Source organism: Manis pentadactyla, chromosome 1 (genome assembly GCF_030020395.1).
Source record: "Manis pentadactyla isolate mManPen7 chromosome 1, mManPen7.hap1, whole genome shotgun sequence".
Classification (NCBI taxonomy): Eukaryota; Metazoa; Chordata; class Mammalia; order Pholidota; family Manidae; genus Manis; species Manis pentadactyla.
This window is the reverse complement of record NC_080019.1, coordinates 168,273,579-168,300,915: the sequence shown is the minus strand read 5'-3', so window position 1 is coordinate 168,300,915 and position 27,337 is coordinate 168,273,579. Positions and strand designations below refer to the sequence as shown.

The 27,337-nt window shown below is 41.4% G+C and overlaps 1 protein-coding gene across 1 annotated transcript in view; it reads right to left on the bottom strand.

Moving 5' to 3' along the window:
- The window catches only part of TMPRSS7 (transmembrane serine protease 7), a 34,212-nt gene extending 8,782 nt beyond the window's left edge, over positions 1-25,430 (bottom strand). Inside the window, exons 1-13 of the mRNA XM_036933112.2 lie at positions 25,383-25,430; positions 23,994-24,201; positions 20,999-21,129; positions 19,043-19,110; positions 17,663-17,856; positions 16,711-16,749; positions 15,741-15,969; positions 14,343-14,473; positions 12,359-12,471; positions 7,022-7,128; positions 3,704-3,840; positions 1,741-1,848; positions 545-655 (exon numbers count right to left, since the gene is read on the bottom strand). Coding sequence (XP_036789007.2) covers positions 545-655; positions 1,741-1,848; positions 3,704-3,840; positions 7,022-7,128; positions 12,359-12,471; positions 14,343-14,473; positions 15,741-15,969; positions 16,711-16,749; positions 17,663-17,856; positions 19,043-19,110; positions 20,999-21,129; positions 23,994-24,201; positions 25,383-25,430 — 1,624 coding nt within the window. The remainder of the gene's footprint in view (positions 1-544; positions 656-1,740; positions 1,849-3,703; positions 3,841-7,021; positions 7,129-12,358; positions 12,472-14,342; positions 14,474-15,740; positions 15,970-16,710; positions 16,750-17,662; positions 17,857-19,042; positions 19,111-20,998; positions 21,130-23,993; positions 24,202-25,382) is intronic.
- Positions 25,431-27,337: the final 1,907 nt, after the last annotated feature.

The following is a 27,337-nucleotide window of genomic DNA, read 5'->3' as shown; positions in this document are numbered from 1 at the left end:
ACCCCCCCGGTAAAGCCATGAAGTCACCAGCCAGCAGGCAGGTGCACCTGCTGGCAGTCCATCCAGTGGATTCTCCTTTCTTCCAGTGTACATGACATGAAAAGCACTTGGCCGTATCAGGACTTTAGGCTAAGGCCTCTTTGTTATTACTTTGACTTTTTCTCCAAGAAAAGTATTGAGCAACTATCAACACTATACTCAGATATTTTATACCCCTGGGGGAAAAAATGGACAGATTTGTGAATTACAGCACATTTGTTCACAACTTGGACAGTGTGTGGATCTGCAGGGGCTAGAATGGAGTGTATCATGTCACAGTATCTGGCAAGTCCCTCTCTATCAGGTCCTTGGTATGCTTTAGTCTTGAGAGAATTGAAAGAAAGTAAGCAATTTTCCTTATTCACACACACACACACACTCCAGAGGGTTTCTAGTCCTCAAATTGATAAGTCCTGGGAAAATTGGCACAAGTCATTTGCCCTAACCCAACAGAGATACTTCGATTCTGATTTAGAAGAGCTGGGTGCAGAGGACCCTTCCTTACTCTGCGTGCAGTTCTGCTCGTCCTGGCCATCCTCACAGTCCCTGAAGCCATCACACACGAGAGGGTCGTGCTGCCTGAAGGAGCTCGCATTGCAGGCAGGTTTAAGAGTCACTAGAATGAGAACAGAAAACTCACGAACCTGAGACTTCAGCTGGACCCTCTGGTGACCAGCACTGCCCCCTAAAAGTGCAATGGCTAAGATGACTTAAATAAGATGAAAAGTGTGTTTTCCTCAAAACTGACACCTCCCATGAGGTGTACTTCCTGAGTTTGTCAGGTCTGACTTTTTGCTTTTGCAAAAATGTGTTAAACTATGGAGGTTTGCTTATTTAATTACAATTTAATGTATTGTGAGATTTTTATTTCAAGGAAAATATTTTCATATTGTTCCCTGAAACTGGACATAAATTCAGGAAGATGTGCCAATAGCAATGAAAAACCATGACAGAGATTCTCTGCTCAAAACAGGAATATTCAATACCCCCACCTCTTAGTCATTACCAATGTGCTGTCATCGCAAACGGTACAGGTTAAAAAAATAATTGTTTCATTAATAACAACTGTGCTCTGTAAAGGAGCATGCTGCAAGAGTTTTCTTCTCTGCAGATTCTGGGCTTCTGTGTAGATGAAAGATCTGTGCTTTAAAATAGGGTTGTCATGTTTAAGATTATGGTTCAGTGAATTAGCTAGCCACAGATCCTCACTCCCTATAGTAGTATTAAGCACCCCCATGCTTTCCATGGCTCCAAAGTGTGCAGAATAAATTTCCCTGCTCCTTGATTATGGCTTCAGTGAATGATTAGCTATGACTGATAGTTGCAAGCCCAGGCTCATGTAGAGGAACCATGTGTTTTGCTTACCCCTCCTTTCCATCTATCTCTGCCGTGGTAGCCCACTAGCTCAATGAGGGAAAGAGTGACAAGGGTTAGGTCTGACCCCAACCTGGGAAGAACCAAGCCCAGAAGGACCCACCTATTAAAGTAGAGCCTCCATCTGAGCCCAGCCTAGATCAGTTGTATCTCAGACAACCCACAGAGGCATGATCAGAGTAGGTGATTGCTATAAGCCACTGAGTTTGGAGGAAGTTTTGTTATGCAGCAATAGATAACAGCTACAAAGACCTAGGATGTGCCCCTGCAGTAGCAAGGGCTCTGACAAGTTATTTATTCAGAAGAAAGTAAAACCTGAATACGTACCACAGAAAAGTTCATCACTTTCATCAAAGCAGTCATTTACTCCATCACATCTCTGGGCCTGAGGGATACACAAACCCGAGGAGCATCTAAAAGATCCAACAGGACAGGCTAAAGACAATAAAAAAAAGGGAATCTTGTGGGGTCCCCGAAAGTTATCAGATCACATTAACAAAGAAATATGCAGTGTTAAGTCATCAGTTGGCAATGTAGCAGCAGTAATTATATAATTTCTCCATCAGATCAAGGCTACAGGTGATAGGCTATAGGTGTACCATGAAAAAGGGAGCAAGGAAAGCAAACAAATTCACTAGAACTTCTGGATCATCTGTGCACCCATGTCACACATACAGTTTGACTTCTGCTACCTCCACCCTTGACTCAGCAATCTGGCTTTGTCACAAACTTGAAGAAAGTGAAAGCTGGAATCTACCTTAGTCCAGCATTCTTAGTGCGCAGGCCATAGACTCCCCAGGAAATTTTAAATGGCCTTTCACTGCCTTTGGATCCTCTAGGATCAGATGCATTATTCTGAGGTGTCTGTACCTTTCATTATATTTTCAACTGATCCCTGTCACCCAAAATATGTGACTAACCACTGGTGTTAGAAACATGGACTGACCTCAAAATTCAGAACTTCTGCCTCCTACCTCCTAGTCGTCTTCAACAAGGCTATTTGTCAAAGATTCACTCCCTGCGTGATCCTGAATCACTAATCCTGAGCTTATAGCTAAATATAATAAAAATAATAAATCTTTCCTCACTGCTGTAGACTGAATATGGGTTGCATCCCCCAAAATTCATATATTGAATGTTCAACATATGACACAAGTGATGAGCCAAATTCATGTGTTGAAATCCTAATACCCAGTGTGATGCTATTAGAGTGTGGGGCCTTTGGGAGGTGGCTAAGTGATGAAGGCAGAACCCTAATGAATAAGATCAATGCCAAGAGAGCTCCCTCGCCCCATTCACCCCGTGAGGATATGAGAAGTCTGAGACCCCAAAGGAGCCCTCACCTAGCCATGCTGGCACCCTGATCTCAGACTTCCAGCCTCCAGAACTGTCATAAATAAATTTCTGTTCTTTATAAGCTACTCAGTCTGTATTATTTTGTTATAGTAGTCTGAATAGGCTAAGACACTCCCCTTGTGCAAAAGAATGGGGGAAAGTGCATGGTCAGGTCAACCACTATCTCAATGGCACACATGGAGAGGGTGAATCCCTAGAAAATAGTCATGGCCAGAAAGAAACAATTAAAAACAAGATGGATTGCTATCTATTTACATTCTTGCTGGAAAGTGTAATATTCTGATATTCAGAAGTGTAATATTCTGAATCCAGAAGCAGGTATGTTGAGGATTGGCAAAGAAGGAGGGTCAAAGGAGGTTTCTCTCAAGTCTTATCCTCAGAGACTCCTAAGTGGTTAACCCTTACTTTTTCTTTTAAAATGCTTTGAGAATGCCCTGAATCAGTAGCTACTCTTTTCAGCTCTAATTACTTCCCTCAAACATTGCTTTTGCTATTGACCACTTCTTGGCCCCTGTACCAGAGGTTTTCAGTGTGAACTTCAATGTTCTAAGGGCTGCTATTTGAATTCTCCTTGATGGACCAGCTCTTCCTATGCATCATAGTCCAAAGTGAGTCACAACTGATGCCCTCAAATCCACCAAATGTTGGTGTAAACATCATATTTGCAGAGACTTATCTCTAGCAAGAAGAACAGCAAAGCCAGAAATGGGCTTGCCCTATATTTCAGGAATAATGTAAGAAACTACTTTTCAATTGTAACAAACACACATATAAATATGTATAATGTATTTCCTTTTATATTATTGTAAAAATAGGATCATAAACAGCAGAATAAAGTAGTTTTCATTCCTTGAATTCTCAAAGTTTCGAATTAGATAGTGTTAGCCTCCATTCAACCATTTAAGGTTTTCTAAGGAGCTGCTCCTCGGCTTACGTTGACTGATGTTGTAACTGCCATATTCCACCAAGAGTGGCTTGTCTGAAAGCTTTGAGCTGCACTGAAGCTGAATGTGAACAAGACGGCTGGGCACTCGGAAAATGGTCTGGTGATCCACGTGGGAGCCACAATACCTGAGGATACAAGAGTCAGAGGGCACACAGCATAAGGGTCTGTCAACTGCATTCGTACTGATGGTGAATTTACTAGTACTGTGGTCACTGGGGCTTCACAAATAAGAGATGCTCATGGCAGTGCTAAGGGTACTATCCATTCTGTGCTAAGGGCCTGTGACTGAAACTTCCGTCACCTTGATTTTCTCCTCTGCTAAATAAAATAATAGCAGTATTAGCAACTATCTGTTACCCATTGCTTTTCTCACTTACACTTGTAATCAGAAGAAATATGGGTTTTATTTGCTTACTCCTTGCCCTTTTTGGCATAAATAAGTGTAATAGCAAGAGTTACCTGCTTTTGCCCACAAACTTTTCTACAGAACAGAGTGGAATCCATGAGCTCAGGTTGAAATATACCAAGAATCCTAGCAATACTCAAAGTTAAAGACAATATTTCAAACTAAATTGGCAAATGGTGTGCCCTTCAGGGCTCATCCTTGGCAAAATTTCAAGTGGTAATGTCTATTTACTGTATTTCCCTACTTCGATTTTTCTTACCTCTTATTATCTAAGAAAAAAAATGTCCCTCCTATTAGTAATTCTTACTGGATGAGCACTGTGGTTAGTGAAAGGTGAAGGCTTGTTGCACTGGGGGCCCATAAGTGAGACCTTTGCCCTGTGCAAGCAAGGCTCTTCCCAGGGTGAAACCTGCAAGGTCTCAAAGGGAAAGGTAGACACAGGGCGTAAAGGGGGAGCTCCTTCACTGGGACCTAAATGCCAGTCACTCCTGGCCCCCAAAACATTTGAGAACCACACAAGTTCTGGGGGATCAGACACTGGCATTTGCTGCAAGGAGCACAAAGACAACCCATGTTTTTAAGGTTCCAAGGAGGGAAGCGTTCACATACATTTCAGGAAGAATCTTTTACAACTGGCTGAAGTTCAGGACCTGATAGGCTGACAAACCAGATCGAGATCCTGGTTACAAGAAAGAGGTAGCAGCTGCAGGTGGCCACCTGGCCAAGTGGGAGTCGGGGGGTGAGAGGCACCTGGAATGGGCACCAGTCTTTCAGGGCCGGAGTCTAACCGGTCATCTTGGGATCAGAATCCTGTGTTCTAAAAACATGGTGATTGTTATCTGGGTCTCACAGTCATTGTATTTGTGCGCTGCATGAACAGTTACTGGAGTTTTCTTGCAAAGATGAGCCTCACTCAGATGATAAGGAGTCAAGAGGAAAGGAATTTTGGAAGCCATGTTTGGACTGGAGTTTAGAGGGGAACGGTATGTAATGGGACATGGTGGCGGCTAAGAGAGCAACAGTAAAGGGAAGCGAGAGACGGGAGAACCCCAGCAGGTGTTAGTTTACATGTGCAGACCCAGCACAGTAAGAAAACAGAGGTAAAAAAAGGTGAAGTAATTTGTTGATGTTGTAATATCAAGAAAGTTGAAGCAGAATTAGGACACAAGTCCACTTGCTACTAAGCCCTAGTACTTTTTAACACTCCAATGGCCTTCCCCTTAGGAGCTTTGCTCTGAAAAAGCTTTATAGGAGGGCTATCCATTTATTCAGGGTTCATATACAGCATTCTGGCTGCCCTTATACACACCCCACCCCCGTGTTCTCTGAATTCATGATCACTGTGCTTCCTCATGTCAGCGTCACCTTACAGTCCCAACACCTGGAGGCAAGGTGTTAGAAGTTAGTTCAATTACAGTCTTTCTTTCTTAGATGAAGAGGATGGATAATGACAAGAGCTGGCATTTTAAATTCCAAGGGTGCAACTAGCATCAAAAAAATCTGATAGGATTTCAGCCAACCCACAAGACAAAGTGAAGAGCTGGTCCTTCAGGGAAAGTATTTAGGGCAAAGAGTGTTCCTGGTACTGCCTGGGAGAAGATGCTGCTCATACTTCAGCAGGAATACATCATGGATGGTAGGGATTGTTATTTAGTGGGAACAAAATAGTATCTCATTTTCAATGCACAGCTTTATCTCAGTCATACATATCTACAAAAAAATTGTAACAATTTGTTTTCTGGACCTCTAATTAAATACCAAAACATAGTATTCCTAAAGCTTTGGGGCACATTCTACAGTGTTTTTCCATCCAATACCATTTCCAAAGCAATGTTATTAATCATAATAATAACAGCTAATATTTTTTGGTGTGTAGTATGCATTATTTCACCTAATGTTTATCAAAAAATCACTTTAGTAAGTAGAGATTATCTCATTTTACAGGCTGAATATCAAAATTTGTCCTAGCTAATGTAGATACTAAAGAACAAGCCTAGAATTGGAAACCAGGTTTTCTGCCTCCTACATAATAGACCCTTTATTCAAGAATACTCCCAAAAGGAATGCAAGCCACGTCTAAATAATTGATCCAAGAATGCCTTTAAATCAGATAGGCTTTATTCCAATGAGCACAGGACCAATAACTACTTATTAAGTAACCAAGAGCCTGAAGGAAATCAAAGAAGGTTGTTCAGGAAAACCATTTAGAGAGGGGAGGTTTCATCCATGGACTAATAATGAGCAGTGATTCAAGAGGTAAATCCCTTAGGCTAACCTCACAAAGATTCTTATCTCAAAGTAAATTTAGAAGCTATTCTACTGCAAAAACAGGGCATCCTGTATTTCTTAATCTAAGACCTATTATAACTTCAGAAGCAAATAAACAATAACAAGAACTAGAGGAAAATTAAGGGTGAGTTTGAGGACTACTAGTTTGGTTCAGGAAGCCCAGGCACCTAGATTTCTCCGAACCTCTTTCTGATCAGCCTCACCCATGTCCCAGCCTGAGGATCCCCCAGGGCCAATGCAGCCTCTCCTACTACACAGACTGGCTAATGGTTTCTAACTTTTGTACCATCAGGACTGCAAGTTACTATTTTCCTCCAAGGCTTCATGGTTTAAAAGACTTTCATCTGCTAAACCATTTCTGTAAACTGTAGAGTGTGCACGTCCAGAACCCGACAGTACAGAGCAGTTGTGCAGCAACGTTTTCAGAGCCATGAGACATGGGTTTGAATTCCAGCTTAATTACATGTGAGCTAAGTTACCTTAAGCCAGTTATTTAACTGAATCCCTCAGTTTCCCTATCTGTAAATAGTAAAATGTAAACAAGGAATCCAGGGCTTTGAACCTCTGGGCAAGGCCTTTCATCGGAACCCTCATGTATGGAAACCACTTACATGTGCTCATTAATTTCCCACCATCCATGTTCACAGCCTTTCACACTCTTCTTGGCTATCGAGTAGTTGTGGAATTTCAGTGCTATGCCAAGAGTTGATAGGGGAGTCTGTGAAAAACAAACATGAATCAGAAAAATGCTCCCACTGAAGGACATGTCTCAGGCTAAGGTTTCCTTACTCAGAGCTCATTCTCTTGGCTCACTGCTTTAAAAGCATTTTATGTTTCTGCTCCATGATGTTTGTTGAGGTAGACCAGTTCTCCTGAACAAACTGGGCTGAGGAAGAGAAGAAAATGGACAGTCCAGTGCACAGAGAGCAGCTGTTAGGCCCCCAAATTGAGTAAATTGGGTGACATGAGACACATTAGATTATCTCTAGGTTTCAGTTTCCTCCTGGTAAATGAACTTAACTGAAAATACTCCCTTTTTAATGAGTATACGAACCTTCCTCCTTCTGTGACAATAATGACATAGCTAATTTAAAGCACTATTGAGGTTTTTTAGATAAAGGAGAAATGAATCAGCATTCTTTTCATATTAAACCTGGATATTCCTGAGCACAGTTACTGAGTTACCCTTGGTCTTCTCAGAAGAGATCAAACAAGAGGAGAGGCTGTCTATACAGTACATGCACATGTGAGTGTACACACATACCACCAGCTGACCTTTCTACGGCATTTTATGACATGCAATATCTTATGTCTGATGTGCCACAATTTCAGTTTTAATTTTCACTTTGACCCTGGAATTATTTAAGAGACAGTTTTCATATTTTCAGGGAGTAGAATTTTAGTTCACCCACTTCTGTATTTTCTAATTCTATCTTAATTAAATAAGAAATTATTTGTTGCCCATACTGTTTTATGATTTTTTTATTTATTAAGGATTTTATTGTAACCAACTTTGTGAATGCTCCTCCAAGGTCATTTGGGGAAAAAGGACAATACACACACACACACACACACACACATACATATATATATTACCAAACTCTCATTATTTGTATGGCTTATATCCTTCTTGGCCTTATTTATTGTCCCCCACTATCTCTGTCACCAACCAAGAGGAAGGAATTAAAATCTCTTCTCAGCATTGTCCATTTCTCTTTGTATTTCATATAGGTCTTTTATCAGTATCAATGTTCTGTGCTTTGGAGCATAACTGTCATAATTAGATCTCCATTGTGGATCCCACCCTTTATCATTATAGATCACCTTCCTTTTTTCACCTAACGTTGTTGCCTTGATTTCAGCATTGCGTGGCACTAAGTCTGTGATCCCTGTTTTCTTTTTGTTTATATTTGCCTGGTATGATATCACCCATTCTTTTATTTTTAGCTTCATTAAATCACTTTCATTCTGTTGTCTTTTGAAAACAACATACAGTGAAGTTTTAAGTAATACTTTATGATTCAATCTTATAGTCTTTTTTTTCAAGAGATGAATTTTACCCATGGACTTTTACAGCTCTGACAGATATTTGGTTTTTTAGTTATGTCATTATATTTTATGCTATAATTTCTTTTCTGTGTGTGTGCTCCTTTCTCACATGTGTTTAAATAGAGTAGCCCTCCTCTCTCAACCTACCTTTGAGAGGGAATGAATTGGTGGACACTGTACACCTCTCATTTAAATATCACAAAAACACAAGTAGGCAAACAGTATGATTCCCATTTCATAGAAGGAACCAAGACTAACCAAAGATGAGTAATTTTCCTAAGGTGAGGAAATGCAGGCCAGAGATTCACACCAGCCCTGCATGTCTCTGAGGCCACCCTTTTCTCAGTGTACCTATCATGCTGCCTGGAAACCTACTGGGAGGCCTCAAGCAGAGATATGTTCAACAAAAGCTGAGGGCTCATGAGAATGTATGCCAGTTTTTTTCCCAGTCTTGTCATCTGGTTGTTTCTTCATTAAATAATAATACATTAAATAATAATAATAATAATTTAATAATATTTTTTAAATAATTTAAAAATAAGGATGCAAACTAAGAGATAGTAAATATCTAAGTAATCAATGTAAATTTTATAGCATAAGAATATATTCCACAAGAGGCTTGCTTAGGCATTTTCACTGTGTTGCATTGTTTCTAAACAAAACATATTTATAGTACCCCACCCACCCAATCCACAAAGATTCTTCACAGGTAAAGAAAATGAGTTCCCTTGCACACTGATTCCACTGACACAGAATTGCACACAGTTTTGCATTTATACCCAGACTGGCCAAGAGACACTACTGATGTTAACCTGCTTGACAAACAGCAATGAGGAGCAGTTTCACAAAGTATTGCAAGCTATTTTGTTCAACAAATAGACAAAAAAATAAAATTGCTAAATGCCCTTTTTCTTTCTATGTTCTGTATTCTCTCTTCCCACTGTTCAACTTCTGCCTCTGCTTTGGGAGCTTTAACCAAGTTAGGAGAGGATTTCTCTTGATCTGGACTTGCTGTATTAAGTATTTCTTTAGTCAGTGATGGGGATGCACTTTATTTTCCAGTCACCCCTAACTTGTGTAAGCACAACTTAAGAACGCATCTCAAATGGGAACTTTTTGCAACAGAAGCAGGGAAGAGTGGTTCCTTTCTGGGGAAGCTTGCCTATTTCCTAAGTGATGTGTGAAGATGAGTTTAAGTGGCCCCCAGTAATCTCTGTGAACATCTGTTGGACCGAAATTGGAACATGCTGGGCTGATGGCCTCTGTGATAAGACAATTCAAAGCACTGTTTCATATTTTTCTTCTAAGATTCTATAGAAAAATGTTTTAGTTGGAAAACAGAAAGAAGGAAGAGAGAGGAAGGTAAATAGTCAACATAGTTACTGTTATAAAACATAAGGAAGGGGATCATCTTTAGGAACCCCGAAAAGGAGGTAGGTGCTGAATTTATTTACAGAGTGGGGCACGGTCCTTCTTAGTCCTACTTGAGTAGCCTCTGGCAAATGATTTGCCTCCGTCTCTGTTTCCTTATCTATAAAATGTGAGAAGAGTATCTCTCCTCTATCAGAGGTGTGCTTTGAAGAGCAAATAAAAGTGTGTGCACTGAAAACACTAAAGTAGTAAACAAATGTAGATGACATGTTATAAACCTCAATGCTTCTTTTTGGTTTTACTTAATTCATTGCTCCTTTGTCCCCTGTCCTAAGCTCTGAGAGAGCAAAGCCTTCATTTAAGTTGCTAGTAGGTGGCCCTGTATGGTGCCCGACACAGCAGACATTCAATAAACATTTGCTGAGTGGATAAGAGAGCCTGGCAGAAGAATCAGATGCACCTTCAGTTGGAGCAAGAGTTAATTCTTCTCTGATAAATAAGAGTACAAAAACTCAGCTGCAAATAAGTTCACAAAGGGAATCGATTGATCTCCAGTTAAATTTGGAAATCAGACCAGACACTAAGAAGATCTGAGGATAATAGAAACCAACTCTTGGGAAAAAAAAGGTTTTATCAGGACTTGAGTCAATGTTTTGGTTACTTAAAGTCATCCAGTTCTTAGTCATTTTTAATAAATTCAAAACTATTTTGAATTTATCCAAATAAATTATTTTTTGACAAATTTTTTTTTACACGGTTCCCATTCATAGAAACATGCACTCACACAATTTCTGGTAGCTGTTCAAAGCCTTCCAAGAAAGAAACAGCTTTATTTAACCCCCACACTGAGGAGGACTATCCTTGACCCCTGGGAAATGGTGTCACCCACAAGTCTGTCCCCAGTGTTCCATATCCCCTGTCCATCCTGCATGTCCCCGCCCACCCCCCATCACATGGTCTTTTCTTTATGGGGATTTCTTTTTATTCAACATTTCTAACCCTCGACCACTAAAGAAACAGAAAAACGATCTGATATCCTTATTTACACTCCAACTGAAACTTAATCGCAGCAATGCATAGGGATTTTCATTTTAAGTTTTTATGAAATATCATGTAATCGACATGACTGACTGAGCTTTTGGGGATAGGGATTTTCTTGTTCCAGATACCATGAAGAAGAGGTATCTGCTCTTTTGGACAGATTGAAAAGAGATTTGACGGCTTCCCCCCACTCTCCCCAACCTTCAGACTCACCCAAGGCTCTGAGATTCTGCTACCTTGAGGCATTTTGAGCCTGGCTATGAACACGAGTCCAGTACTTTCATGTTTTCATTATTTTGGAAATGTTTGCAATAATGAAAAAGATAACTTAAGCATGTATGCTATCGGGACCTTGACACCAAGTACAGATTTGGGTATAATAGAACTATTAAAATTATTTAGCTCTATGACAAAATATATAATGCAGCAAGCACACTCCTGCCTCAGGGTCTTTGCCCCAGCTTTGCCTGCAACACTGTCTCCTGAGGAATGGTTAGTCCCCTCATCTCTTTCAGGTTTCTGTGCAAATGTCCCCTCATCAGGGAGGCTCTCCCTGACCATCTCATGTAAGACAACCAGGCCCTGACTTCCTACCCTTCACACCCACCCATCCCCCAGCTACAGAGCCCCTTCTTGCTTCATCCTCCTCTACAGCATGGATTGGACCACCTCCCACAGACTGCCGGTGGCTCACTCATTCCTTCTTCTGTTGCCTGTCTCCCCCTGCTGTATGGTAAGCTCTATGAGAGCAGAACTTGTGTGTGTGTGTGTGATTGCATGGATCTGTGCCTAGACTACTGCCTGACACATAGTAGGCACTTAATAATAACATACTGAGTGAGTGCAAACTACGTACTGCTTGCTGTTTACACCTAATTGCTCTGCCTCACAAAAATGACTTTATACATATGTGCTGAGAGAGCAAAGGGGACACCTTGCCCTGTCTCCCTGCACATGATACTACAGCTGGGGAAAGAAAAACAGTTTATAGACTAAGATTTTAAAGAAAATAAAAAGCAGGAATTCCCTGTCTAGCACCAGAGGGGAGAGGTATATATTTCATATAAATTTACACTCTGGTTTGCTTATACAGCTGAAATATGTATTGTCTAATTCAATTTGTTACTTCTTATTAAAATGCCAATGACAAAATAATAAAAATTGATACATGAGCTCTACCATAATAAAATAATACATTGTTTGATCCCATAACAATGTCTTTACATTTTTTTAATGCAAACAAACAAAATAATGAATTGGAAAAATAAGCCCCATCAGTAAAGAGCAATTAATTTGTGGGCAGAGAGTTGGAATTACAAGGAATGTTCATATTGTAGGTAATATATTTCAATAAGGCTTAAATATTATAAAATTAACTAGTATTCTTTTTGTAGGTAAAAAAATAAGGGTAATTAAATAAAATTATAAATTGCTACTAAAAAATAAGATAACTATGTTTTTCTAAGATAGTGGTAAAACTAGGCTACCTGAAATTTCCAGGTACACTTGCATTTCGGAGGATAGTAGCTTGGGTAATATGGACTTGAAATTTTCCCTTCAAAGCCAGTGATTTCTTTGACCAACACATTGTTTTCACACTCTGAAAAAAATATTCAGCAGCATAATGACTTGCAGTTGTGAGATTATGGGAAATATACTGCATACATTTCTTTACAAATGCACACTACCTTGATCACCAAGCTTATACATTTTTTTGAAGTTTAAGCTGATGTTTAAAAATAAATAATCCCTTACATTTACAGATGTATAGCTGAACTACCTGTTCTATATGTGTTCTCAAATCATGTATTTTGCTCTCTAGGACACTATTACTTTCTTTAAAAACACATGTATTTTTAAAAGCTTCTGAGCTTATTTGTTCAAAGGAGTATATATTTGTTGCTGAAGAAATATACCTAGCTTACAAAACATGTTGTTCTATTGAAACAAGACAGTCTAAGTGTCTATTCTTACCGACATGGTCATGCTTCTGCTAGAAAGTAAGTTCTTTGAGAATACTGATTTTTATCTATTTTGCTTACTGCCATTTCCTAGCACCTGACACCTAGAATCATTCCTGGCATCTAGTAGATGCTCAATAAATATTTGTTGACAAATTCCACTAGAATACTTCTGAGGTAATCATATTGTTAAGTTTTGGAGCTAGGGATAATTTTCAACCCACCAGTATCTCAAATATCTCATTCAATTTTGTTCAGTATATCAAATTTGGTTTTATAATCATTTGATGGATAAAATCTATCAAAATAAGCCACTAATGTAAAATGTAGATGAACCTGTAGCTATCAGCATCTGCTTAGGCTAAATCCTCACCCCTCCGCACCCCCATCTCCCATCCTGACTCCTTTGGCTTTGTTGATGCTCATAAAGAAGTTACCAAGACATGACCTGTAAGATCTGACCAGTAACAAGGCAACAAGTATAACAGAAAAACTAGAGTTTCAGTGAAGGCACATTTAATTTTGTTTTGTTTTATTTTGCTTCATCAACCCAAGTTAAAAAGAGAAGAAAGAGAGGAGGTCACTTTTTGCTCAGTCTGACCTAGAAAAACCCATTAAATCCTCTGAGTTTTACTGCACAGGCCCTTTCTAAAATGACATTCACACGCATTCCTACTAAGGAGAATTCATGAAAGACTGTTGAATGTGCTACTTCCCGAGCTACTACCTCTCAGTGGCACACCCACACTCCCACCCTTCTCTACTCTGTTCTGTGATGCAGGGGCTGGGACTCTGCAAACACCTCTCCTTTGCCACCTGGCTTCCTGTTGGCTACCTCTCCTGTCTGTCAGTAGAGGGCACCAAAGAGGGCCTGGAAGACTGGCAGAGGAGGAATGGGACTTCCTGTTTACCTCTTCTTCCTGGGAGTGTCTCCCCACCAGTGCATCTCACCCATTGCAGCTACACTTCGTTCCTGTAGCAGAGTTGAATCCGGTAGCAGTTTTCCCAACTTCGACTTTATCGCATCTCCCTCAGAGATGCCACCAACCTCAGCCGTCTGGCACCCGCTCCTCAGAGGTCTGGGCCCCAAACGCATGAGCCCCTGCCTCTGTACTCAGAGACAACAGCCCAGTTGCACAGCAACCCCTGCTCAGACATCCGAGCTTCCTTCCACAGACCCCACCTCCAAGCTGCAAAATAATCCTTCCAAGTGCTTTCCTTTGTGCCTGCAGACCAATGGGTGGTAGTTGCTTCCTACATGTGTTACATCCATGATACCTTACAGGTTTCTTTTCGCCTTTTGAGTTACACCTTTTTACTAAATTAACAGTTCTTTTCATTAAATTCTCTCTGTTAAAAATACTACGTTCTTTCTCATCTGACTGGACCCTGAGTCAGGATCTCTGACTAATACAGCTAATATTACAACACAGCCTTGGGAGAGAGCAGACTGGAGTATTGTAATAAATACTTCTCAGGGTAACTTTCTTTTCAGCTAGGGAAGACTTACTTTGTTCTGGAATGACCTCGAAGTACGCCCGGATTCCTGATAGCCTCCGTATCTGAGGAGCCTTAAATGTCAGCAGCATGAGATTATTTGTGGAAACGAATGACAGTAATGTTCTTGTGGGTTCACAAATTCTGAAACCAGAAAACAAAAGTACATGAGCAACAGGTCACTGAGGAGCAGGCCTCCACCCAACGCCAGTTCCACGTATTTCCTGGGCCATGCACACAATTGCTGTGAGTCAGACTCTACCAGCCAGGTCTTCCTTAATGAGTGGCCCCCGGGCATGACAGACAGAGGGGAGCTGATAAAGGCACAGCAATGTCTGTGCAGTAACTCCCGAAGAATTCTCCTGGGTGGCTGTCACTGGACTCTGCTTGAGAACAAACAAGGCTTAAAGGCAGGGTATTTAATGGCTACGGTTGTGGGCTCTGTAGGAAGGAAAACCCTATCACTTCACTGACTGAGAAACCAGAGGCAATCAAGTAACTGATCTTCATAAATGCCAGTTTCCCTACTATGAATGGAAGCAATAATAATAGCGTATTCTCATAGCACTGCCATGAGGATGAAAATAACAATGGCTGATGAGTGGGAGCGGCGGCAGACTTAATTTCCTCTGTATATCATGAGATACTGTTTGAATTTTCAACACGCTCATTCATCACCAAAACATATACAAGTACACACATCTGCAAAATGCCATTACATATGCACATAAACACTATTAAAAAACAAGATAAATTGTGTGCCTTTTTAGCACAATGAGTAACACACAGTAAATTCTTAATGAAGTTTAACTTACACTATTAGGTTCTCAAAATATGATGCACTCATCAAGGATGTCTACTAGTAGGTAAAAAGTATCAGGGTATGTATGTATGTGTATGTCTCTGAAATCACATATGTACAAATGAAAGAACTTATGCAAAAACATAACAGATACATGTTCTGGATAACAGGATTGTGAAATGTTGACACTGTATTCTCTGACCTCACTTTCACAGTGAACATTGTATTATCTTTATAATAAGGAAAAAATGTTTAATCATTTTACTTATGTTATGCTATCATCGTAGAATATTTATTCTCATATCCTTTGAAAAATAGTCTTCATTGTGATTGCAATAAAAGTAAAATTAAACAAATTCTATTATGTTTCAGAAATATTGACATTCCTGCTGTATTGATTTGACTTTTGTATGCTACAAGTGTAAAGCAAATATTGTTTCTAATAGGCTCTGGCTAATACAGGGGCTACAAATAGGGCATGGGTCAGTCTTTGTCCTTACAAGCCTACCCAAAGATGGTTTTAAAAAATCCAAGGGGAATCTAGATATTGCAAAACAGAAACATTGTGAAAAATCTTTTGCCTTGCCAGCCAGAGTTCCTGCTTCATACCTATACAAGACGGTGCTGCGGATTGGCAAGAGGGAGTCATAGATGGCCAGGGAGTCCGTGACACAGTTGTCAGCCTCAATCTGGACAGACTCTATGGAGAGATGAATCAGATGGCCCACCAAGGCCACCAGCTTGAAGTGGCACATCAGCCTCCCTGAGGTTGCAGAAATCTCCAGAGGGTAGCAGCGAGACAGGTGATCTGCATAGAGGTGCTGAGAGCAGCCTTTGTCTGTGGAGACAGCACTTGCATTGTGTTTTGTTTTAGGAGTAACTTTTCTAGACATCTTTATGGAAGAGTAAGGAGCAAAAGAGGTCACGTGGAGGACATTGGGTGTCTTTGCCAGCCCGCAGTCCACTCTCCTTGCCTCTGGCAACAGCACCAGGATTTTACCTTGAAAAACTATCCTTGACCTGTATATATGAAACCCTATAGGTTCGATTGGGGTTAAACTTGGCTGTAGGTCCAGAGGAGGGCCCGTGACCCAGAAGGGCCAGTCCAAGTCAGAGAGGCTGGTTTATAAATGGGCATGACAGCCAAGCTGAGACAAAGCACTCAGCCCCAGGACTTCTGCAGGAGCTATCAGAAAACCTGCACCATTGTTTTTCTACCACAACTGCTACACTGAGAAATTATAAGCTTGGATCTACAGGTTGCTACGTAGGACACCACACCAGAAAAACACATTCAACAGAGGGAAGCAGAGAAGGAGAGTCCTGATGATATTTTATTTTAGAATCTGGCCCCAAACATGCCTGAAGCCAGCACACTTCCAGGTATGTCCCAGTTACAAGAGCCAATCATGTTTCTTTGTTGCCCAAGACAGTTTGGATGTATTTCTGTCACTAGCAACTGAAAGAGCAGGAACAAATACCATTGTCTGAAAAAGAAACTTACAGCCTAAAAGAACACTGATTTGGAGGTGGGGGTGGAGCAGGGGGGCGGGAAAAGAAATTACATGACATGATTTACCAGATCCTATGGTTGAAGAGTAATCTGACCGAAGCCCAGCTGCGTGGAAAAAACACATAGAGAAGAGACTCAGTTCCAGCATTTCATTTTGTTAGAATTTTGCTTAGTAAAATTGATTTTCAGTCCTTTAAAAGCAATCCAACACATTTGGGATTTGCTTTAAAATAATCCAGGAAGGGTAGGGGAGGTTGTTTAGGTATTTTAGAGATCAAATAGGACACCTTGAATTGGTACTTGTTGAAGCCCAGGAAAGGGCATATAAGAGATCATTACATCATTCTCTTTACTTTTGTATGCTTGAAATCAGCCATAGTAACAAGTTTTAAATATTTTTAAAGGTAAAAAAGTGACCCAATAAATATAATAATTAGTCCTATATCTGAAATTGTATATATGGTGCAGATTTTTCCACTAGAGATTTTTCATTCATTCATTTAACAAGTACTTATCAGCCACCTACCACAGGCTGGCATATTAAATCAAAAGAGAAAGCTGCATAAATTTGGGGTCACATAGTACATAGACCATTTTACCATCAAGACAAACGATGGAATTTGCACTTTGACGTGGCTATGGGGTGGGCCGTTTGGGAATATTGGGCACCACTGCAGCATAGCCCAAGTGCAGTTCTGTCTGGGTGAGGGAAGAGACAAGACAAGCCTCAGCAGAATTCTTGCCTCTCTAGGACTTGGAGCCTTAGTTTGAAGATTCACAAAGCTGACCTAAATATAGGGTACCTTTCACAAGTGCAATTTCATATATATATTGTGACTCCAATTCTATTGTCCAATCTCTCTTTGTAACACTTAACAACTTCCTTTGTCATTGTAGCTCCAATGTCCTCAGCTCATCCTGTTCCACTGGGGTGGTGGAAAGAACACTTCATTACAATATTGACTGCTACAGGACTGATGCAGAAGGAATTCTTAAAAGAGAATTAACCAGCAATCACCATTTAGCACCACAGAGTCCATGTCCACAGCCAGCCCCTGCAAGCTCCCCACAGAGGTCCGGTTTATTATGCTTGTCTGGATGGAGTCCTTCAAGACGGCAGCCACACAGTCCTCACAGAAGATATGGCCCTTGGCATGCGGCATGACAAACACAACCCAAAAGTGGATAAGCAGGCCACCTTTGCTGCTGTTGCTAGAGTAAGAAAGGAGAGCTGTTGGGGTATACCTCTTAGGAAGCAGACTTCTATAGGGAGCCAGTGACTCAGCTGAGAAATTTGAGGTGAGACCAGTGAGCACTGACCTCACCAGAACACACCTTCCTTCTTTAGGAAGTCACTGACTCCTGTTATGGGGGTTGGAAAGGGAAAGCATCATGACATGTGTATTCTTGTGTTGGCTTCAGCTCTGAAAAGGTTAATGTATAGTTGCATCTCTATGGGGAATGTACTATTTCTATGGATATCAATCAACATAACAACAAATAGCAACAGTTATAATTTTTTATACTTTACCATGTCCAGGCAGGGGGCCAAGTCTGCTTTACCCCATTTGCTCTCACAAGGAGGACAAAACCAAGTTACAGGAAAACTGAGACCAATTACAACTCGGAATCACACAGCTAGTCAGCAACAAATGCAGGAATTGAGCCTAATTTGGTTTTCAGCCTGACCCCGGGGCAGGAGCTCCTAACTGTGAAAATATTGTCATGCTTTATGAAAAGAAAGAGAGAGAGAGAGAGAGAGAGAGAGAGAGAGAGAGAGAGAGAGAGAGAGAGAGATGGAGTGTGTTCTACAGTAGATAACTTGGGAAATGTAAGATGAAGGATGGTACCCAAACTGCTTTACCCCAAGGCTTCCCACTGCCTTTGGCATCCAGAGTGGATTGTGAATCTCAGCAGCTGTATCCGGGGTAGGGAAGGTGGGATCCAGTACACGGCACACAATTTTAAAATAAATGTTAATAAATTAATTTTTTAATTTAATAAAATAAATTCTAATAAAAATTACTTGACTGTAAGATGTTTTTTCTCAGAAAATCTCTATGAACTATTTTTTTTTTACCCTACATATTTGGAGAAGTAGAGGTGTGTGTTTGATTTTTGCCCCCACCCAACAGAGTAGTCATGTTTATGGCCATGTTGCCCAGTGGCATTATCAGAGGGGCCCAGGATCCCAGCTACAGGAAAGGGGCAGGCTTTGGTAGATGAAGGGAAAAACTCAGCATGACAGCATGAATTGGGTCTCTATTGGGCTAAAAATATATTAACTCACAACCGCCCCCAACAAGTTACTTGTGAATGGTGATATCTCAGCCCTTCCCCAGCCCTGAGAGGATTTCCAGCAGGAAGATAGAAATTCCAAAGAAGGGACATACCTTACCTGACATCAGCAATGACAGACTGTTTGTAAAATTTGGAGAAGGCCGATGTTGTGTAAACCAGGTTTACCTGAAAAAAGAAGCCAGCTGTGTGAAATCTTTCAAACTTGTCTTCCTCCCACAGCACCTAGCTGAGGTTAGGTCCAAGCTCTGACAGGCAGCAAGGAGAAGAGCCTGGCTCAAGCTAAAGGCCTCTAACTCCAGTCCCAGACATTATTCCTTGAGTTCAAATACATTCTTACTTCCTGTAGCAGTCTTGGGTGACTTACTTTCATTCTCTCTGTGAAGGATAATCAGTTACTTTATTTATTGCTGTCTTTATACACCTTAATCAAGCTTAAGTTCTGTAGTCTGACTACTCCAAAGGTTAATTTTCTGCACAAATAATAAACTCCTTTAGCCACATTTCCAAAGTATTTGGCCCAACCTCTTTTTCTATCAATGAACAGCATGGAAACTTAATATTCTTAAGGACACAGTCCCATATTAACCACTAGGGGGCGGGAGGTGCCCGCATCCGGGTCCACCATCCCCCTTCCCAATTCTCCAGTCCAGGGCAACACCCAGCCCTTTAAAAATACTGTCACTGGGTCTCAAAAGAGCTATTTCAGTTTACCTTCTTTGCCCTTACTTAACGTTTCTAAAACCAAACCCAGTCTCTTCTACCAAATTTTCTTCCCCAGCTGTAAACCCCTTCCTACATAATGGCAAAAGCACCCATCTAATTGTGGAGTTTAAATTCACTGAGCAACACAATACACCTAAACCTGATGAGTCCCTGCTGTTTTTTTTTCTTCCTTCCTTCCTCCCTCCCTCCATTCCTCCCTTCGTTCCTTCTTTTAAATCTGTAGAGTGGTGATCAAAATGCCTACCTCTTCCGGTTAATGTGAGGAATAACTGGTATATGTCAAAGGTAACACATTTAACCATGTGCCCAGTATATGGAAAGATTTCAGTAAAGAAGAGCCGCTGCACCCGCTGCTGTCTGTGCTTGCTGACCTCACAACCCTCCTGCAGTCCACACCGCAGGGCGCTGTCACTGCGGGAGAGTCCCCACGTGCAGGCCACCCTCTCCGTTGCTGTGCAGGTACAGATTGGCAGAAGCTTTCTAGTTGGTAATGTGTACCCAGAGCCACGAATAGATATTTTTCTATTTGAGCAGTTTCTACTTAACTAAAAGTCACCGCTTCGGAAATCACCGAAGGAAGTAATCACAAATATAGACAACTTCTGTGGGCATTTTGTCACAGCATTGCCTGTAGTAGCAAAAATGAGCCTTAAATACCCAAATAAAAATGGGTGTGCTAACTTTGTAGCTATGAATATTTAAGTATTTTAAATAATATTTACTTGCATAGAAACATGCAGCCTAAGGTTAAGAGGATAAAATCAGAATATAAAACTGAGTATCTACTAATACTCCAATATTCCACCATCCCCTATGTCTACATGGTCCAGAATAAAAAGGGACTGTCTCGGGCGATGATGTTAAAGGAAATTTTAATGTTCTTTTATATACTTCTCTGAATTTTATAGATGTTTATAATAAACATGGATCAGTTCTGTAACGAACAATCTTTTTCTTTTCTTTTCATCTGAAGAGCTGCCAGTGCGTTGTGGTTGCAGTAAGTGTGTACAGATCACAGAGCAATCAGTCTGCAGGGAACCTCAGCTCTGGAAGGCACTTTAAAGAGCACCTGATACAATTCTTTTCAGGTGAGAAAAACTGAAACTCAGAGCCATTTCTTTTAACTTTTGGCAGAACAAGCTAAGCCAGCAATTCCATCAAATAAGCAAATACAGTAAGATGACCTAAGATTCATGTTTCCCTCTGACTAATTCCTCCACCCACCCTACTCACCTCTGACTCTTGGGACCCCTCTGCCTCCATCCCTCTCCCCTCTGGACCCTGACCCCACCGTCTGCAGCCTCCCAGCAACCCCCACCCATCACCTCACCACTTGCTGCACAGTCCGCGCCACCGTCAGAAATCCCCTGGACTCCTTCTGTTGGTATTCAGGACAAAACTCAATGTTGGTGATGCGAAACATCCCAACGAAGTAAAAAGCATCTTTGCTTTCTGTCTTATCTGTGAGACAGAAGAGAAGGCAGATAGGGACTTCCATGTGTGCAGCAGGAAGTCATTGTCTGATCTATGTATGTATCAAGCTCCTAAAATGATTTTATTAGGTAGTGACATATTTTCCAGGTCCATAGCCTGTGAAGCTCTAGGTGTAGTTAATAATGTCTCCTCCATCAGCAGTAAATTGCCCTATTCCTTGGAATAAATATTCCTTCTACTGGCAAATACTTAAGAACAAGATTAAAAGGTAAAGGATATGCCTCTGACTTCATAACAGGCCTACAGTCACTGAGGGGCCCAAGAGAGCACATACAGTTCTCATGGACCCTGAGTCTGGGAAAGGTAAGGAGGTAGGACATGTATAGTGCCAGGCGCTGAGATGAAGTGGGCACAGGGGAGGAGAGGGAGGCCCTCCAGCTGAGCTTCACTGGGCCCCTCTGCTCTCCTTCCCTGTCTGACTGCCTGGGGGAGCCCCAGGGGCTGGCCATTCCTCAGCTCCATGGAGTGCATGGAAAATTCATTCTTCTGATGAGCCACAGAATGTGGTGCTCAGCCCAGCATCAGGTCACTTCAGCTCAACTACTCTGCCCAGTAAGGATGCAGATGGGTGTCAAGCCTGCCAGGAAACTACTGACAAGATGGCAAAGACCCTGCTGTGTCTGTTGCCTCTGGGCACCTGACAAGAGCCCAAACAGGGGCTTTCCTTTCTGCCTTTCCTTTTTGTTTCCAAGGCCTCACTCCTCAGCAGCACGGCACTCCCCTGGCTGCAGTACTTTTCTTTGCTGTGACATACACTGCATCAAATTTATGTCTGCATGTCTGTCCTTCAAAAGGAACAGCAACTTCTTTTGGCCCCTTGGCCCCTGATGTAGGGTAGTGCCTGACTTTGCTTTAATGTTCAATATGTGTTTGTGGGAAGAAAGGGTGAGAGGAAGCCAGCAGAAGGAGGGGGCGAGAAAATTCTCTCTTAGCACAACGCCTGGCGATGGAAATGCTCCATAAGAGATGGCTGCATCAGGAAGGTGCCGCCCCTGTGAGTGACAGGAGGCAGCCTCCCTTATATGACCCATCCAGGGTCACATTAGCCCCAAGAAGTGCAGGGGGGAGTGGAGGGATGGGGAGGGGTGCCAGGGAAGAGCATGAGGCTGCAACTGCTGTCCTAGATTTGTTCTTTCAAGTTAGGTGGCTTTGGATGGATCACCTTGCCTCACTAGGATGCCAGTATAAGACAATGGTTGTTATTTCTGATTTTAACAAGGAAGTGCTTCTTAGATTTTTTTTTCATGGCAGACTCTTTAAAATTTGGTGAAAGCTATGCCTTCTATTTGAAGCTCACACATTCTCCTCATTTCAGTAACTACTCCATAGTAGAGATAACATCAGTGCAAGGGAGATCAAGTTAGCCTTAAACCAGATTCCACTTACCCAACCCTCTAGCTCAGCCCAAAATACAAAACCCTGTATGGTCATATGGTCACCCTGATCAGCCTACCAGCTCATTTCTCAAGGCCACCCACCATGCCCAAATGCCATGTATCAAAAACCAAGCTTTCTTGTTTTTTGAACAGCTCTTGTTCATAGCAATTTCCTTTGCTCATACGGGTTTCTTTTCTTGGAATACCCTTCTCTGAATTGTTCCACAGCCAGTAAAATACTTCTACACAGTGATGTTCCAAAAGTTTGGACAAAAATGCTAGGGCAATCCAAATGTACCAGTCAAGGGCCAGCAGAGAATTAACGGGAAACAAGTTGGTTTGTTTTGGGTTGTGTGTGTTTTGCATTTGTCTTCATCGCCCATTGGTTTGATTTCCCCAACTAAGAAAGATATTCTTTCTTGTCTACTACTCAGTTACCAAGCCCATCACAGAGCTCAGTCCATGGTGGGCACTCCCAGGCTGTGTCAAATGGATTTTCAAGAATCCATTCAAGCCTTCTCTGGACTCTGTCCCTGAGCGGGTTGAATGTCTCTCATCTGTGTGTGCAAAAATAATTGCTTAAGCAAAAAAGAAAGAAAGAAAGAAAATCAACTCACACCCCCTCTCCAGCACTGAGCTATGTGTTTGTTTTTAAGTAGAAAATGCATCTGTGAGTTTTCTGAAGGTAGGAGATGCATCTTAGTGTGTCTGATATTTTACACTGTGCCACACAAATTATAAGTGGTTGATTTGCATGTATGTGAGTAACCTGAACTGTTCAATATGTTATTTACTAATTCCTTTCCTATGCATCTTGCTTTCCAACAAAATCTTAACATCCTTGAGTACATATATCTTGTCTCAAATATATTAACATGTATAAGGTGGGAAAGCCAGTGTAAGTCAACAAATTATTTTGTTACTGATCTGCATGGATAAATAATCTATAAGAAAGAGCTTAGTTATAACTCTTGTCCAGAAGGATCGCTCAGATGGACAAACACATAACCCAAAATCAGATAGATAAAAACAGAGGAGAGAAAGATGCATGAATAGAATGAAGCTCAGAGAGTTGGAAATGTAAGGTTGCCTAGAAACAAGCAGTGGGTGGAAAGAGGAAATGAAACAGCTTAGAATTCCATTCAGTTTCTAAAGCTAAAAATGCATTACATTTCTGAGCTACTCAAAAGCTGCTGAGCATCAGCCCCACCCCTTCTCATCCTACGCCCCACCTCTGGTCCTCCTGCTGTCCTATGTGAAGAAAGCCCTGGTGGTGGAAGGAGATGCGGGAAAGACAACTCCTTCCTCCTTCAAATCAACAGTTTTGGAAATGACTGTCAGTCTGGGAAATAGGAAAATTCTATCAGAAACACCCAGGGGCGGATGGGGCTGGCATGGCCGATGCTGGACTCACAGGGCGAGCCCGAGCCCCGAGGAACACAGATTCTAACTCACTGATGTAGAGCCACAGGAGTGTCCAGGCTGTGATGGCCAGGATGGATAAAAACACTGTGAGGAGGAGGATTTTACTCTGGACATTCCAAAAGGGAGCTTTCTTCTTGATCTGCTTCTTGGGTCTGAATTTCCCAATGGGTTTTCTCTGTGGTCGTCTCCCAGGCAGCTTCCCTTGGGCACTGACCACCTGAACTGAGATACTGGATATCTTAAAAAGAAAGAAAGAAAGATACAGTATTAATTAGAAGTAGTCTAGAGCGTAGAAGTAGCCTACTAGTCTAGACTGGAACAACCCAGTCAGGAGCATCTCAGTGCTAAAATGCCTAAATAGATCAGTCAAAGGACGTATATGAATGTGTGTGGGTAAAATTGCAATATTTCCAGAAACTCTCACCTGGTATTAGTGCATCTCCGTATCAATAGGTAGATTACAAGGGGGAGTGAGGGCATTTCTGGACCAGAGAGGTTGGGTCCCTTTTTGCAGCCAGGTCATAAGGGTCACAGGCGAGCAGGAGTGGACAACTGCTTGCAAGCAATAAACAGATTTGTCCCACTTTATTTCTCCCTTTGACTGATTTTGGTTTCAAAAATTTGCCCGGGACTGAAGATAGATTTTTCCCCCCAGGAGTTACACACACATTATTTTAAAGGACACAGTCTAGAACAGCAATTCCAAAGAAATGACCTCTCTTTTGAGCTTGTCTTGAGAGTTCTCTCATTTTCCCTTAGTCTCCCTCTCTCTTCCCTTGGAAGTACTTGCATTCCATCCTTTAATCCTACCAGTTCATGGGCTAACACGTGGCCAAGTGCATTCTGAATTATTCATGGCTCCCATTCTTTTTGCCAACCACCTTTGTCAACCCGCTACAGCGAAATGTAGCTTATATCCCCTTCCAGTGAAACTGAACTAGACAGGCCTCAGTAATGTGCTGTCCTGCAGGAGTGAGGATGGCATTTCTAAGGAGAAACATGTTCTACTGCAGGATGAGTTGACTATGGTTTCCAGATCCTTTCAAATATTCCCCCAAAGAAGTTAAAAAGGGAAACACACAGAAACACGAGCACATAGAGAACCAGCAAGTTCAAGGCTGGGTCTTTAAATGCAGGAACACATTACAGGCAGTCTCGGTTAGCACCGATTAAATTTTAACATGGAATTTGTGTAGAGATCAGTACAATTTTCCCTGGAGTTTCAGAAAAACAGCTGCAAATAATTGCCAAGTACAGCACTTTAAAACCAGCTCACAGTTGTAAAATCCATTAAGAACCATAGAAAGATTAAAGTATTTCATTATTGTTTCCTTCACTTTTATAAGTAGCATGGTCTTATTTTACTAACAAAGTCAACAATAAATGGCATTGCAAGAAGGCTTCCCACACTGTACGTACATTCACATCAGCTGGTTTAGATGAAACGCCACTCATCTCTTTGTCCATTTTTGGGTGTTCTGCGTGTGAACATCCAGAGGTGTCTCAAAGCCAGTTCTCACCCGCTTCCGTTTTCGCTGGAGAATTGGTCACTGTATTCAAGGTAGCTTTCAGAGGAAAGGAATCAATTTACCTCCACCAGGTCCAGTTCAGAAACTGAAGCTGCCTCATTGCTGTACAGTGGATGTTAAAGGGACCTGGCGGTCAGCTTTATACCCTACACCAAAGGTCGCTTAATGTACCTCTATGTGTCTCAGACCCCTCAGCCCTGAGCCTCAAGGCAAGGCTGCCTCACAAGAACACAGTTCAAACAACAACCACAAACTATTTACAAGTCATTAAAGTTTTTGCCTGCGTCTTCTAAAGAATATTAAGAGATTGAATTTATAACCCTCAGCACTGTTCCTTAGAAATCCCATAACCCATTTCTTTTGCTCACATCTCATGCCTGCTCCAGAAAGGCCTCACTCCCTTATTCTGCTCCCAACATTACAGCAATACTCTCTGAAAACCCTTTTCCAAGAGGGTAGTTTTCTTTTTTCTCCCCCGCCTTCGGCATCCTCAGCAAACCCTGGCTCTTTCTGATGAAAATTCCCTGTTCCCATCTCTCCCATTCTTCCCTCATCAACCTGAACTCAGTTCAAGGGTGGGAAGAGGGCAGTAACTGTGAGAGGCACTGTCAGAATGTTCCTCAGCAGACAGGAGAGGAGAATGGCTAGGATTGCACGTGCACTTCACATCTTGTCCCTGTGATGTGGACATGCTTCCCTGTGGGCACTGGGTGTCAATGGAAAGCTGGCCAACTGCCCTTGAAAGGAGAAACACTGTTCAGATCTGGACACAGATTCTAATATTTAAGGGCCGTTCATAAGAAAGCAAGGGAAAAACTGCCTGCTGACAGTCAGCAAAGATAAAACTAGATATAGACAGAATGACGAATTATGTCATGTTTTACAAAGTTACTTCCTGTCTTTTGTTATTTATTAATAACACTGATGAAATGACTAATAATGCTTTAGGCTTTACAATTATGAAATTTGGAAACCTAATGATGAAATCATCTTTAATTTCATTGCTTGTCCTTTCTGTATTATCTCTTATTTCTAGAAGTACTCATCTCACCAGTGTATGCAAGCTGTATGTCCTGGGCCGTGGCTACTGACAAAGACTCTCTACTTGAGAGTCGACCTTTGCCCAGGCTCTTCTGAGCCGCTTTTCAACTGGGCCTTAACCTTTGGCCCTGTCTTCAGCCCTCAGCCTGCCTAGTGATGTGAAGCAAGAATCTTACTGTCAGTTTAGTGAGGATCTCCCTGCCTTGATATTTGATCACCCTTAATATCTGATGAAGCTCTTCAAGTCCTGACCTTGATGAAGCCTTGGCCTGCCTTTAGCAACAATCCACCTACCCTTGATAATCTTAGTAATTTTCCAGACACTGGTGCCCTCACTCTGCTCATTGGTCATAAATCACCAGCTGCCTTTGCTGTATCTGGAACTGAGCTGAGTTCTGTTCTGAAGTCTCTTTCTCCTATTGCCACAGTACTGAATGAAATCTGTCTTCACAGACTTTCACTAGTGTCCAGCTCCATATCTCTTTGACACCACCAAGAGTGGGGAGGGGTAACAAATCGCAGGAGGCTGCACGATATGTACAGAATTTAAAAACAATTACAAAGCCAACTGAAGGATTTTTTAAAATTACCATATGCTAACAATTCTATATAATGTCTGTGATAGAATATTCCTCCCTGAAAAAAAAAATCTTAGATTAATGTAAGTTCAAAACAACTGCCATTCTTACAATTGAATTTTCATAATATATATGTAAGCTTCAGATGAACACATTTTTATTACCCATTTTTAAATAAAGAATGACTGTCATGAAAATTAATTTTGAAAACAAGTTAATTTTGAAA